Consider the following 15,286-nt stretch of genomic DNA (forward strand, 5'->3'; position numbering starts at 1 on the left):
CTGGATTCAGTCTATAACAGTGCCATCCGTATTGTTACCAAAGCCCCATATACTACCCACCACTGCGACCTGTATGCTCTCGTCAGCTGGCCCTCGCTACATATTCGTCACCAGACCCACTGGCTCCAGGTCATCTATAAGTCTTTGCTAGGTAAAGCTCCACCTTCTCAACTCACTGGTCATCATAACAACACCCACCCGTAGCACGCGCTCCAGCAGGTATATTTCACTGGTTGTCCCCAAAGCCAACACCTCCTTTGGCAGCCTTTCCTTCCAGTTCTCTGCTGCCAATGACTGGAACGAATTGCATAAATTGCTGAAGTTGGAGACTTATATCTCCCTCACTAATTTCAACAGCTTACCGATCGCTGCAGCTGTACACAGCCCATCTGTAAACTTTTTTTTCTCTTTTGCACACCAGTATTTGTACTTGCACATCATCATCTGCACATCTATCACTCCAGTGTTAATCTGCTAAATTATAATCTCTTCGCTACTATGGCCTATTTATTGCCTTACCTCCTTCCACACACTGTATATAGATTTTTCTGTTGTTATTGACTGTACTTTTGTTTATCCCATGTGTAACTCTGTGTTGTTTGTGTCGCACTGCTTTGCTTTATCTTGGCCAGGTCGCAGTTGTAAATGAGAACTTGTTCTCAACTGGCCTACCTGGTTAAATAAAGGTGAAATAAAAAAATATTTAAAAAAAGTTACAATATTACTCCTTAGAATAGATTCTACAAAATACAGGAGAAAGATACATTTCATCTATACAGTCCTGAAACACAATCACCACCCAGTCCCCTTCCCCCACCACCCAGTCCCCTTCCCCCACCACCCAGTCCCCTTCCCTTACCACCCAGTCCCCTTCCCTCACCACCCAGTCCCCTTCCCCCACCACCCAGTCCCCTTCCCCCACCACTCAGTCCCCTTCCCCCACCACCCAGTCCCCTTCCCTCACCACCCAGTCCCCTTCCCCCACCACCCAGTCCCCTTCCCCCACCACCCAGTCCCCTTCCCTCACCACCCAGTCCCCTTCCCCCACCACCCAGTCCCCTTCCCCCACCACCCAGTCCCCTTCCCTCACCACCCAGTCCCCTTCCCTCACCACCCAGTCTCCTTCCCCCACCACCCAGTCTCCTTCCCCCACCACCCAGTCTCCTTCCCCCACCACACACTCTACTTCCCCCACCACACACTCTCCTTCCCCCACCACACACTCTCCTTCCCCCACCACACACTCTCCTTCCCTCACCACACACTCTCCTTCCCTCACCACACACCTGTATGATAGAGCAGACTGGGTCCCCAGGGCAGTTGGGCTCCGGTACGATCCTGCGATGCCTCCACAGCACCTTGTCCTCCATCTCATGCTCCCTTTCTCCTCCACTCCTCCTCCTCCTTCTCCTCTGGGGGATGGACTCCCAGGGGAACACAGTGACCAACATGTTAGGTTGCTGTACCACATCCAGGTTGTGACCCGACACGAAGATCAGACGGCCACCGCTATACACAGAGAGGGGAGGAAATGTCACAAACCCATAGAAATACAATTACTACAACAAAAAGGTTGTGGCCTAACACAAAGAGCAGACACCCACCTTTACACACACAGAGAGGGAGGAGATGTGTCACAACACCTGTATGAGTGGGCCAGGGACACTGAATTTAGGCTTAAAAATCCTTCTTTAACCTGTGTCCTCCACTTCATCTACACTGATTGAAGTGGATTTAACAAGTGACATCAATAAGTGATCATAGCTTTCACCTGGATTCACCTGGTCAGCCTGTCATGGAAAGAGCAGTTCTTAATGTTTTGTTCACTCAGTGTACCATTTGTATGTATGAGTGGGGCCAGGGACTCTTAGATGGACCAGACAGACACCGCTACACACAGAGATAAGGAGGACAATGTTTCATCATGAATGTAGAAATATAACTACTAGAATGGTAATTCCCATTCAAGTTAATGTTCTGTGATGGTCAGCCTGCGGCCATATTGAGTGTCCACTCGAGTGTTTCAGCCCAGTGGGGTCAAGTCCACTCAACTTCACATCATTTTTATCAAGACGTTCCCTTAAGCGAAGTTCACGTAAACCAACTTCAGTTCACTTCAAGTGACGCATCTATAGATCTGTAAGAGGTTACACACACACACACACACACACACACACACCTGAGGAAGCTCTTGGCGGGCGCGGCCTGGGTGATGTTGGGGTTGGGGGTAAAGCGGTAGGCTGAATCGTGAAGGTGGCGCTGGCTGTTGCCATAGTGAAGCGTCACGCGGTGATCGCCAGTCCTGTTGCTGCTGCCCGTCACACACACCACACTGTCATCCTGGGCCTCTGATAAACTGGGGAGGAGGAGAGGAGAGGAGGGGGGAGAGAGGAGGGGGGGAGGAGAGAAGAGGAGGGGGGGAGAGGAGGGGGAAGGAGAGAAGAGGAGGGGGGGAGGAGAGAAGAGGAGGGGGGAGAGAAGAGGGGTGGGGAGGAGAGGAGGGGAGAGGAGAGAAGAGGAGGGGGGAGAGAAGGGGTGGGGAGGAGAGAAGAGGAGGGGGGAGAGGAGGGGGGGAGGAGAGAAGAGGAGGGGGGAGAGAGGAGGGGGGAGGAAAGAAGAGGAGGGGGGAGGAGGGAGGAGAGGAGGGGGGAGGAGAGAAGAGGAGGGGGGGAGGAGGGAGGAGAGGAGGGGGGAGGAGAGAAGAGGAGGGGGGAGGGGGGAGGAGAGAAGAGGAGGGGGGAGGAGAGAAGAGGAGGGAGGAGGGGGAGGAGAGAAGAGGAGGGGGGAGGAGAGAAGAGGAGGGGAGGAGAGAAGAGGAGGGGGGAGGAGAGAAGAGGAGGGGGAGGAGAGAAGAGGAGGGGGGAGGAGAGAAGAGAAGGGAGGAGGAGAGAAGAGTGAGAGTAGTAGAAAACAGCAGTACAGCACAGTGAACAGGATCATGTATCTGTCTCTCTCTTTATGTGTGTTCATGAGTGACTTTCATAATCACTCACATGACACATCGCACTCCTCCCACGGTGACAGTGATGTCAGAGGGGTGTCCCGTGAGCAGGTTCCTCCCAGTGATGGTCAGGGACGTGCCCCCCGCCTTGGGACCCCTCTGGGGGGACACCTCCATCACAAACGGATCCTGGTAGCTGAACCTCTGGCTGGAGAGGCCAAACTCTCCCCCGCTCACTTCTACTGATACTTGGCCCGTCTTCTCTCCCCCGCTGGCTTTGGTCTTACACACAATCCTACAGAGGACACACACACACACAGATATAGGATAATTATGAATCATAGTAATCACACACATGTCGACCCCCTCCCCCACCTAACACAGAGACACACACCATGGCGCCAGGTAGTCTAGTGGTTAGAGCGTTGGACTAGTAACCAAAAGGTTGCTAGATGGAATCCCTGAGCTGACAAGGTAATAGTTTGTTGTTCTGCCCTGATCAAGCCAGTTAACCCACTGTTCCCCGGGTGGTGAAGACATGGGTGTAGATTAAGGCAGCCCCCCGCACCTCTCTGATTCAGAGGGGTTGGGTTAAATGCAGAAAACACATTTCAGTTGTACAACTGACTAGGTACCCCCCTTTCCCTTTCACAGTCCATACCTGGAGGAGACCTCGTAGAGGTGGGGGATGACAGAGCAGGAAACCCCGGCCACAGTGACAGAGTGCAGGATGTCCTCAGCCTTCTGGCCCAGGTTGGACCCTGAGATGGTCAGAACGGTTCCCCCCTCCACCAGTCCAGACAGGGGCTCAATCTAACACAGACGTATAAAACACACAATAAGACTACAATAGTAATTCCAGAGTTATATCTCTATAAATGATTCTGGTTCATTCCATTAAGTTAAGCCATAAATATTGTAGTGAAAACCAACTAAGAGAATTGCATCTGTCACACTTATGTCATTATGACACTATGTCAAGTGTTAAAAAGTGTTGTGTGTTAATACAATGATAGAGTTCTTGACGGGGGGCACGGTACTCACGGCATGGATGACGGGGGCGGGGCAGGTCTGTTCAATGGGCTCGCTGCAGGAGTCTCCGTACAGACAGGTGGACTGGTCCCCTCCACACCACACACAGCCATACTTCTGGTCCGCCGTGTGACACCGGCTACAGTCAGAACGCCCCACCGAACAGTTGTACAGAGTCACTAGAAGGGACAGGAAGAGAGAGTTATAGAGACTGTGAGAGAGATAGCGTGACTTAGAGTTTACAGTATGTTGAATGAGTGTAGAGTTAAACATTAAGCAACAATAGTCATTTAGAGAGCGAGAGAACAGTCAGAGAAAGAGAAAGTTAATACAGTCAAAGAGAGAGAGATAACAGTCATAGAGAGACAATACATTCATTAAAATAGAGAGATAACAGTCAGAGTGTGAGCGAGAACAGTCATTAAAAGAGAGATAATACAGTCATAGAGAGAGACAATACATTCATTAAAATAGAGAGTTAACAGTCAGAGAGTGAACGAGAACAGTCATTAAAAGAGATAATACAGTCATAGAGAGAGACAATACATTCATTAAAATAGAGAGTTAACAGTCAGAGTGTGAGCGAGAACAGTCATTAAAAGAGAGATAATACAGTCATAGAGAGAGACAATACATTCATTAAAATAGAGAGTTAACAGTCAGAGAGTGAACGAGAACAGTCATTAAAAGAGAGATTACAGTCAGAGAGAGCGAGATAAGTCAGAGAGAGAGATAATACAGTCATTGAGAGAGAGAGAAAATACCGTCATTAAAAGAGAGAGTTAACAGAGAGAGAGATAGCGAGAGATAATACAGTCATAGAGAGAGATAAGTCATTGAGAGAGAGAGAATGAGATAATACAGTGTCATGACGTTGCCCTCTTTGGGTACAGCGAGCACCATCCCCCTCTCCCTCTCTATACCCTTTCACCAGGCTCTGTAAGAGAGGTCGTAAATTCCTATGAGGAGATCCTCTCCTCATTGCCACAGTATAGAGAGAGAGTGAGTTTCATAGAGAGGACAAAGGAATTTCTTCCACCTCACAGAACTGGAGGTCCGAACAGTATTTATGTTCTGGAGAAGGTATAAAAGATCGGTGAAGAATCCAGCTACGAACTGGTCCGTTTGGTACAATTTTGTGACACTCATGAGAGACAATACGGCCACATTACCATAACGCTGTTTATACAATAGCCTCAGCTATGAGGCGTACATCTAATTGTTGTATAAAATAAATGATTGGGGATGGAACTGTTTGTGAAATTGTGTAATGTGATTTTGGACTGTTTAATGAAGGAAACTCCAATTCCCTTTGGAGTTTAACTAAATCAGAGGACCGCCCATGAGCACAGTTATGGTCTGGCGTCATGGGACAGGCCCTTTTCTGCTCTTCCGAATAAAACCCCCACCTAGGTTTTCTATCACCAGACCAGCTTACCTCGATAACGAGAGGGCCAAGGTTTGAGAGGAGACCAGCTTACCTCGATAACGAGTGGGCCAAGGTTTGAGACCATGCATTTCTCTTGATGAACTTTTAACCATACCATGTGGTTAAACTCTTAGACTATCGATTCCGACAGAATAAGAACAAGTCTGATATTAATTACTAGTCTGCAGCTAGGAATTCGGTATCATTGAATGCAAAGACCGACAACCGCCGAAACAGCTATTCTATAACGACATGAATGAACGTTACTCTGAACTATCCATTCTAACCACGACAGAGAGAGAGAGAGGGCGGACAGACTCTCCAACAGAAACAAACTTTTCAGCAGAGATCCCGACGACACACTGAGCGTAAATATATATATTGACTGCAATTGTTCCCGAATGAGTGAGCGTTCATGTGCAAAGGATTAGCATTTCAATTGCTATAATTATCAACTCTGTAGTGCCTTCTCAGCTGACCCCCACTCCCCTTTTGTCTAACAAGTCGCCATGCCGGTTTAGCCCACTAGGGCACATTCTCCTATCATTTCTTTGTAACCATATCTACTGTTTGTTATGCATTTCTGTGAATTACTTGGTAAGTAAATAAATTATTTTAAGACAATTGATGTATGGATGACTCATAGTGAAGACTGGGTTCGTGCAGATAACCAACAATTTACGACGTTTGGAATGAGACTAACGTTAGGTAAATAATAATTCATTAATTTGAAGACTAATTGATCAGATCTTAAAATATCTGAAAGTTATATTAGGAAAATTACAACTTTGTAATCTGAATATTTTCCTTGGTGCCCCGACTTCCTAGTTAATTACAGTTACATGATTAATCAGTTTGATCACGTAATAATAACTACAGAGAGTTATTTGATAAATAGGTCTTCAGTTTTAATGATGCCAAAGACACAACAGTCATTGAGAGAGAGAGAGATAATACAGTCATTGAGAGAGAGAGAGAGAGAGAGAGAGATAATACAGTCATTGAGAGAGAGGGAGAGAGAATACAGTCATTGAGAGAGAGAGAGAGAGAGAGAGAGAGAGAGAGAGAGAGAGAGAGATAATACAGTCATTGAGAGAGAGAGAGATAATACAGTCATTGAGAGAGAGATAATACAGTCATTGAGAGAGAGAGAGAGAGATAATACAGTCATTGAGAGAGAGATAATACAGTCATTGAGAGAGAGAGAGTTAGAGATAATACAGTCATTGAGAGAGAGAGAGAGAGATAATACAGTCATTGAGAGAGAGAGAGAGAGAGAGATAATACAGTCATTGAGAGAGAGAGAGAGATAATACAGTCATTGAGAGAGAGAGAGAGAGATAATACAGTCATTGAGAGAGAGAGAGAGAGATAATACAGTCATTGAGAGAGAGAGAGAGAGATAATACAGTCACTGAGAGAGAGAGAGAGAGAGAGAGAGAGATAATACAGTCATTGAGAGAGAGAGAGATACAGTCATTGAGAGAGAGAGAGATACAGTCATCATCAGAGAGAGAGAGAGAGAAATACAGTCATTCAGAGAGAGAGAGAGAAAATACAGTCATTGAGAGAGAGAGAGAGAAAATACAGTCATTGAGAGAGAGAGAGAGAGAGAGAGAGAGAGAGAGATAATACAGTCATTGAGAGAGAGAGAGAGAGAGAGAGAGAGAGAGAGAGAGAGAGATATAATACAGTCATTGAGAGAGAGAGAGAGAGAGAGAGAGAGAGAGATAATAGTCATTGAGAGAGAGAGAGAGAGAGAGAGATAATACAGTCATTGAGAGAGAGAGAGAGATAATACAGTCATTGAGAGAGAGAGAGAGAGAGAGAGATAATACAGTCATTGAGAGAGAGAGAGAGAGAGAGAGAGAGAGAGAGAGAGAGATAATACAGTCATTGAGAGAGAGAGAGAGAGAGAGATAATACAGTCATTGAGAGAGAGAGAGAGATAATACAGTCATTGAGAGAGAGAGAGAGAGAGATAATACAGTCATTGAGATTGAGAGAGAGAGAGAGAGAGATAATACAGTCATTGAGAGAGAGAGAGAGAGAAAATACAGTCATTGAGAGAGAGAGAAATACAGTCATTGAGAGAGAGAGAGATACAGTCATTCAGAGAGAGAGAGAAAATACAGTCATTGAGAGAGAGAGAGAGAGAAAGAGAGAGAGAAAAGACAGTCATTGAGAGAGAGAGAGAGAAAGAGAGAGAAAATACAGTCATTGAGAGAGAGAGAGAGAGAGAAAGAGAGAGAGATAATACAGTCATTGAGAGAGAGAGAGAGAGAGAGAGAGATAATACAGTCATTGAGAGAGAGAGAGAGAGAGAGAGAGAGAGAGATAATACAGTCATTGAGAGAGAGAGAGAGAGAGAGAGAGAGAGATAATACAGTCAGAGAGAGAGAGAGAGAGATAATACAGTCATTGAGAGAGAGAGAGAGAGAGAGATAATACAGTCATAGAGAGAGAGAGAGAGAGAGAGAGAGAGAGATAATACAGTCATTGAGAGAGAGAGAGAGAGAGAGAGAGAGAGAGAGATAATACAGTCATTGAGAGAGAGATAATACAGTCATTGAGAGAGAGAGAGATAATACAGTCATTGAGAGAGAGAGAGAGAGAGAGAGAGAGAATACAGTCATTGAGAGAGAGCGATAACAGTCATTGCGAGAGAGAGATAATACAGTCATTGAGAGAGAGATAATACAGTCATTGAGAGAGAGAGATTATACAGTCATTGAGAGAGAGAGAGAGAATACAGTCATTGAGAGAGAGAGAGAATACAGTCATTGAGAGAGAGAGAGAGAATACAGTCATTGAGAGAGAGAGAGAGAATACAGTCATTGAGAGAGAGAGAGAGAATACAGTCATTGAGAGAGAGAGAGAGAATACAGTCATTGAGAGAGAGAGAGAGAGAGAGAATACAGTCATTGAGAGAGAGAGAGAGAGAGAGAATACAGTCATTGAGAGAGAGAGAGAGAGAGAGAGAGAGAGAGAATACAGTCATTGCGAGAGAGAGATAATACAGTCATTGAGAGAGAGAGAGAGAGAGAGAGAGAATACAGTCATTGAGAGAGAGAGAGAGAGATAATACAGTCATTGAGAGAGAGAGAGAGAGAGATAATACAGTCATTGAGAGAGAGAGATAATACAGTCATTGAGAGAGAGAGATAATACAGTCATTGAGAGAGAGAGAGATAATACAGTCATTGAGAGAGAGAGAGAGATAATACAGTCATTGAGAGAGAGAGAGAGATAATACAGTCATTGAGAGAGAGAGAGAGATAATACAGTCATTGAGAGAGAGAGAGAGATAATACAGTCATTGAGAGAGAGAGAGAGAGAGAGAGAGATAATACAGTCATTGAGAGAGAGAGAGAGGGAGAGAGAGAGAGAGAGAGAGAGAGAGAGAGAGAGAGAGAAAATACAGTCAGAGAGAGAGAGAGAAAATACAGTCATTGAGAGAGAGAGAGAGAGAGAATACAGTCATTGAGAGAGAGAGAGAGAGAGAATACAGTCATTGAGAGAGAGAGAATACAGTCATTGAGAGAGAGAGAGAGAGAGAGAGAATACAGTCATTGAGAGAGAGAGAGAATACAGTCATTGAGAGAGAGAGAGAATACAGTCATTGAGAGAGAGAGAGAGAGAGAGAGAGAATACAGTCATTGAGAGAGAGCGATAACAGTCATTGCAAGAGAGAGATAATACAGTCATTGCGAGAGAGAGATAATACAGTCATTGCGAGAGAGATAATACAGTCATTGCGAGAGAGAGATAATACAGTCATTGTGGGAGAGATAATACAGTCATTGAGAGATAACCTGTCTGGGCGAGTCAACAGCCAGTGGAATCGCGTGGCGCGAAATACAAATACCTCAAAAATGCTATAACTTCAATTTCTCAAACATATGACTATTTTACACCATTTTAAAGACAAGACTCTCGTTAATCTAACCACATTGTCCGATTTCAAAAAGGCTTTACAGCGAAAGCAAAACATTAGATTATGTCAGGAGAGTACCCTGCCAAAAATAATCACACAGCCATTTTCAAAGCAAGCATATGTCACTAAAACCAAAACCACAGCTAAATGCAGCACTAACCTTTGATCTTCATCAGATGACACTCCTAGGACATTATGTTATACAATACATGCATGTTTTGTTCAATCAAGTTCATATTTATATCAAAAACCAGCTTTTTACATTAACATGTGATGTTCAGAACTAGCATACCCACCGAAAACTTCCGGTGAATTTACTAAATTACTCACGATAAACGTTCACAAAATACATAACAATTATTTTAAGAATTATAGATACAGAACTCCTTTATGCAATCGCGGTGTCAGATATTAAAATAGCTTTCCGGCGAAAGCACATTTTGCAATATTCTGAGTGCATAGCCCGTCCATCACGGCTAGCTAATTTGACACCCACCAAGTTTGGGACAACCTAAACTCAGAATTACTATTATAAAAATTGGATTACCTTTGCTGTTCTTCGTCAGAATGCATTCCCAGGACTTCTACTTCAACAACAAATGTTGTTTTGGTTCCAAATAATCCATAGTTATATTAAAATAGCTCCGTTTTGTTCATGCGTTCAGGTCACTATCCGAAGGGTGATGCGCGAGCGCATTTCGTGACAAAAAAAATCAAAATATTCCATTACCGTACTTCGAAACATGTCAAACACTGTTTAAAATCAATTGTTATGCTATTTTTCTCGTAAAATAGCGATAATATTCCGAACGGGCAACATTGTATTCATTCAAAGGCTGAAAGAAAAAAATTGAGAATTCTCATGAACGCGCATCTCCAGTGTCACTGTCCCCAGCCTGACCACTCACAAAATCTCCTGCCGTTCTTCGCCCAGAGACAGGAGACACGTCATTCCACTTTCTGGCGCCTTCTGAAAGCCAATGGAAGCCTTAGAAAATGTCACGTTACAGCAGAGATGCTGTATTTTCAATAGAGATGCAACAGAAGGAAAACAAATTGTCAGACAGGGCACTTCCTGTATAGAATCTTCTCAGGTTTTGGCCTGCCATATGACTTCTGTTATAGTCACAGACACCATTCAAACAGTTTTAGAAACTTTACAGTGTTTTCTATCCAAATCTACTAATTATATGCATATTCTCGTTTCTGGGCAAGAGTAGTAACCAGTTTAAATCGGGTTCGTTTTTTATCCGGCCCTGCAAATACTGCCCCCTAGCCCCAACAGGATAATACAGTCATTGAGGGAGAGAGATAGAGAAGCTCATAGAAAACAGAATGCTCTGCGTGTAAACAAATCACACTTGTGCTATCCGTGTCGTTGGGGAATGGTGTGAAAACTGAAAAGGTGAGAACAGTCTCTTGGGACAATATGCCATATGTCTGATACAGAAGCTTAAAAGAAAAACATGGAAAACCTTGTTATGGCTGAGAGCAACAACACAGCTGTCTGGGCTGGCTGCAGCTGTTCCCCAGCACTGTGGGTCTGGGACTCACCGTACAGGTCATGAGAGCTGTCCACGTGGAAGGTGTCCCGCCTCTTTACATACACCATGGCGTTGTACTCATCCACTGGAGCGGAGTAGGAATACTGCGGCGAGAAGTAGAGTTGTTAAAGTTTTCACAGACACTTGAATTGAGTACTAAAGTTTCCACAGAAACTGTCAGTGAGTTGGATGTGATAGTCTGACCTGGTGCAGCTGACAGGTGATGTCAAAGAGAGACGGGTTAGTCTCATCCATTTCCACATAGGCGTCTACCACCACCGTCTGCCCCTCGATCACAAACACACACTCGTAGTCCAGGTCTGTGTCCTGCACACACATTGGACCAGGTTACAACAGAATCAAATGCATTGTTTTTCTTTCTAGTTCCTGAATCCTGCAGTTTTCCTCGACCATAGTGTAGACACCCAGGTGGTGTGTGTGACTGAGCACATGTGTTACCTGGAACAGGTGGAGGTTTCTGGCGAGTAGTGTGATCTTCCTCGCCACTCGGACTGGTAACAGATGAGAACCCTGGACCTTCTCCACACAGGGGCAGGCAGACGAGCCCCACCTCACATAGGAGCCCTCGTCCCCCTACACACACAGCACTGTTAGATAAATACACGTACACATTCACAACGACACACTCCAACCAACACAAGGTATCGCAATTTTCTGTTTCTCTCATCAACCCATAAACTATTGGCTGTTATACATATTAATGAGGTCCTAAGCTTCTTCATGTAATACTACTGTTAAAATGGCCTATCAAATAATAAAACGGATCAAAACATTAACCAAAAGACAACTGCTCCAGTTTTTGCTCTCGCAGCCATTTTTTCGGATCGATTTCCAAAAGCAATGTCAACCATGTCAACGAAAGCAAAACACGGTGAGGAAAAGCAATGGGATAAGGGGAGAGCTGTGATTCTGACAACTGGTGTCAGAAGTGGGATTCTAGAGCTGTGTCCAGTTAAGAGCTGGAAGCACGGTGGCCGTCGAAGCTTCGGATGAATTTCCAACTCACCGGCAGGAAGGTGTCGGACGAGTCATACTGGTAGTCCAGCTCTGAGTCGGCGTCCAGGAGCTGGGGATAGGCCGAGCCCGAAAGGAAGTGGTCAGCGGCCTCTCCATCCCCTGACAGCACGCTGGCGGCCGAAAACGTGGTGGATGTGTCGTTCTCTACCGCCGTGTCCTCCACTTCCTCCCTGGGCCAGAGAAGCACTTCTGGCTCAGGACCATGGCCCTCGGTGTCGGTGGGGTGGAGGTGGTCTAGCGGGAGTGGGGAGGGGGCCTCTGTCAGGTCCAGGTGGAAGGGGAGATCTGAGTCGACCGGTTCCCCCAGGGGGAAGGGGGCTGGGAGAGGGTAGCTGACGGGTGTGGACTGGACCTCCATGGGGGGCTCCGCCAGACTCAGGGCCTTGTCCAGTTCCTGAGGGGGGGATGCAGTAACCACTTCCAACGGGGATGTCTTGGGCGGGAACGCCAGGGGGATTAGAGTGGCGAGATCATCGGATGGCTGCCCGTCTTCGGTCATAACCGTCGCCACCTCAGTTTCCGCGTCAAGCTCCACGTTGCCAGGGGTAACCACGGGGCTTCCAGTTTCACTTTCAGCCTCTGCAACAAGCTCTTCTGCGGTTGTTTGCTCCTTTTCCTCACTGGTTGTGGTCTCAGGTATGGGCGTTGTAGCTTCGGCTAACGTTGTAGGGGGAAGAATGGTGGGGGCCTCAGTCGGCATAGCAGGGTTGGGCGGTGTAGTCGGCTCCGGTGTGGTGGTTGTAGACAGGGTTGTTGTTGTAGGCTCCTGGGCGGTAGCTATGGTGGTAGGGGCTTTGATTGATGTAGTCGTGGCGATAGTTGTTGTGGTAGGTGTAGGGGGTGCTGCTGTTGTAGTTGTTGGGGTTGTTGTTGTAGTTGTCGGGGGTACGGTTGTTGGGGCCACTGTTGTGGACGGGGAAGTCGTTGTTATAGTAACGGCTTTGGTTGTGGGAGGAGCCGGGGTGGGGAGTTTGAACTGGGTGGTGGAAGGGTGGGGGTAAAGGGGGAAGACATGGGGGAGAGGGTGAGACAGAAATAAACAAACAAACGACTAAAGAAAACTGATCAAATAAACAAACTCATAAGTTGACTGAAAAACCCAAATCAGATGTGAAACGTCTCCTATACGTTGCCAGTATTACCATCAATGATGACAACTAATGCACTTGGTTGGCGACAGGCAAAATGGAGATGATCGTTAGTTATATTGGATGTTTGTTTTGGGACATGAGGTGCAGTGAAAATAAGTGTCTGGTTATTAATGGCTCCCAACATTCTGTTTTGCCACGTTAGAGACCGTCTTTTCCTCAACCATCTACAATGGATTGGCCCCAAACAGCCTAGATTTACCATGCCATACTAGGGTGCATTAGGTGGACCAAACTCTACAGCGAACGATATAGCGAGTGTGGGCAACATTCCTCTCTTTTCTTCTGTCTTGACCTCAAGTGCAACATGCTTTCGATCTCGAGCTAACTGACCATTGTCGCAAGGTGTGTGACTTACGTGTTCATTATAGATGATAACCCCCTCGTCACAGGTGGGCTTGTGGGTACAGGTGTGCTGGTGGACACACCAGTTGCAGCCCCAGCGACTCAACACACAACCACGGCAACTAGGAGGAGAAATAGAGGGAGGGGGGTAGAGAAAGAGAGGGGGGGATTGGGATAAGAGAGATAGGGAAAGAGAGGAGGAGAGAGTAAGAGGGGGTGGAGAGAAAAAGAAAGGGAGAGGGTATTGAAAGAAACAGAAAGGCTGTTAGAAAATACAAATGGGAGGAGGGGAGAGCAAGCTTGGCACACAGGGTAATCCAATTTCTGGCAATCTAGGACAAGTGGTAAAAAGGGTCATGTAATTGAATCTAGTGGCGGGTTCCTTATTGAAGTGCTCTGAACAAGGTGCCAGGAAAGGAAAGGAGAAAGGTAATTGAGTGAGTGCATGTGCAAACACCATAGAGATGTCACTGCCCATGCAATCATAGTCTTTTGTGGTCAAGTGTCCACTCTATGCATCTCTATGGCTAACACAGCCAAATGGATGCAGTTAATAAAGGTATTACAAGATATTATAGCTTGACAAGTCACTCCTATGGCCAGATATTCCACTTCTGCCTTCTGAGAATTCGTAGGTGAGTGAGTAAACCCCTTCTACCATCAGTCCTACTAGCCAACGCGCAATCATTGGATAACAAAATGGATGAGCTCCGATCAAGGATATCCTACCAACAAGACATTAAAAACTGTGATATCTTATGTTTCACCGAGTCGTGGCTGAACGACATGGATAACATACAGCTGGCTGGGTTTTCGGTTCATCGGCAAGATAGAACAGCTGTCTCTGCCACAAGGGGTGGCAGTCTGTGTCTATTTGTAAAAAACAGCTGGTGCACGAAGTCTCAAGGTTTTGCTCGCCTGAGGTAGAATATCTGATGATAAGCTGTAGACCACACTTTTCACCAAGATAGTTTTCATCTATATTTTTTGTAGCGGTCTATTTACCTGCTTACAAGCAAAAACTAAAGCAGCACTATTTTGCTAGCACAGACTGGAATATGTTCCAGAATAAATGCATAGATGAAGTCATCCCCACAGTGATCGTACGTACATACCCCAACCAGAAGCCATGGATTACAGGCAACATCCGCACTGAGCTAAAGGTTAGAGCTGCCGCTTTCAAGGAGCGGGACTCTAACCCGGACGCTTATAAGATATCTCGCTATGCCCTCCGACAAACCATCAAACAGGCAAAACAGGACTAAGATTGAGTCGTACTACACCGGCTCCGACGCTCGCCAGATGTGGTAGGGCTTGCAAACTATTGTGGACTAAAGAAGGGAAGCACAGCCGCGAGCTGCCCAGTGACACAAACCTACCAGATGATCTAAATTACTTCTATGCTCGCTTCAAGGCAAGCAACACTGAAGCATGAATGAGAGCATCAGCTGTCCTGGACGACTGTGTGATCACACACTGTGTAGCCGATGTGAGTAAGACCTTTAAACAGGTCAACATTCACAAGGCTGCAGGGCCAGACGGATTACCAGGACGTGTAGTTCGAGCATGCGCTGAACAACTGGCAAGTATCTTCACTGACATTTTCAACCTCTCCCTGTCCGAGTCTGTAATACCAACATGTTTTAAGCAGACCAGCATAGTCCCTGTGCCCAAGAACACTATGTAACCTGCCTAAATGTCTACCGCCCCGTAGCACTCACATCTGTAGCCATGAAGTGCTTTGAAAGGCTGGTCATGGCTCACATCAACACCATCCCAGAAACCCTAGACCCACTCCAATTTGCATACTGCCCCAAAAGATCCACAAATGATGCAATCTCTATTGCACTCCACACTGCCCTTTCCCACCTG

At 46.0% G+C, this 15,286-nt stretch overlaps 1 protein-coding gene across 1 annotated transcript in view; it reads right to left on the reverse strand.

The window, feature by feature from the left end:
- LOC106583629 (plexin-B1) overlaps positions 1 to 15,286 on the reverse strand; it is a 219,036-nt gene that overhangs the window by 34,991 nt on the left and 168,759 nt on the right. Inside the window, exons 11-20 of the mRNA XM_014168018.3 lie at positions 13,428 to 13,536; positions 11,911 to 12,897; positions 11,343 to 11,477; positions 11,088 to 11,210; positions 10,894 to 10,987; positions 3,986 to 4,152; positions 3,603 to 3,754; positions 2,994 to 3,236; positions 2,180 to 2,356; positions 1,287 to 1,509 (exon numbers count right to left, since the gene is read on the reverse strand). Coding sequence (XP_014023493.2) covers positions 1,287 to 1,509; positions 2,180 to 2,356; positions 2,994 to 3,236; positions 3,603 to 3,754; positions 3,986 to 4,152; positions 10,894 to 10,987; positions 11,088 to 11,210; positions 11,343 to 11,477; positions 11,911 to 12,897; positions 13,428 to 13,536 — 2,410 coding nt within the window. The remainder of the gene's footprint in view (positions 1 to 1,286; positions 1,510 to 2,179; positions 2,357 to 2,993; positions 3,237 to 3,602; positions 3,755 to 3,985; positions 4,153 to 10,893; positions 10,988 to 11,087; positions 11,211 to 11,342; positions 11,478 to 11,910; positions 12,898 to 13,427; positions 13,537 to 15,286) is intronic.

This window comes from Salmo salar, chromosome 22 (genome assembly GCF_965601325.2).
Source record: "Salmo salar chromosome 22, fSalSal1, whole genome shotgun sequence".
Taxonomy (NCBI): domain Eukaryota; kingdom Metazoa; phylum Chordata; class Actinopteri; order Salmoniformes; family Salmonidae; genus Salmo; species Salmo salar.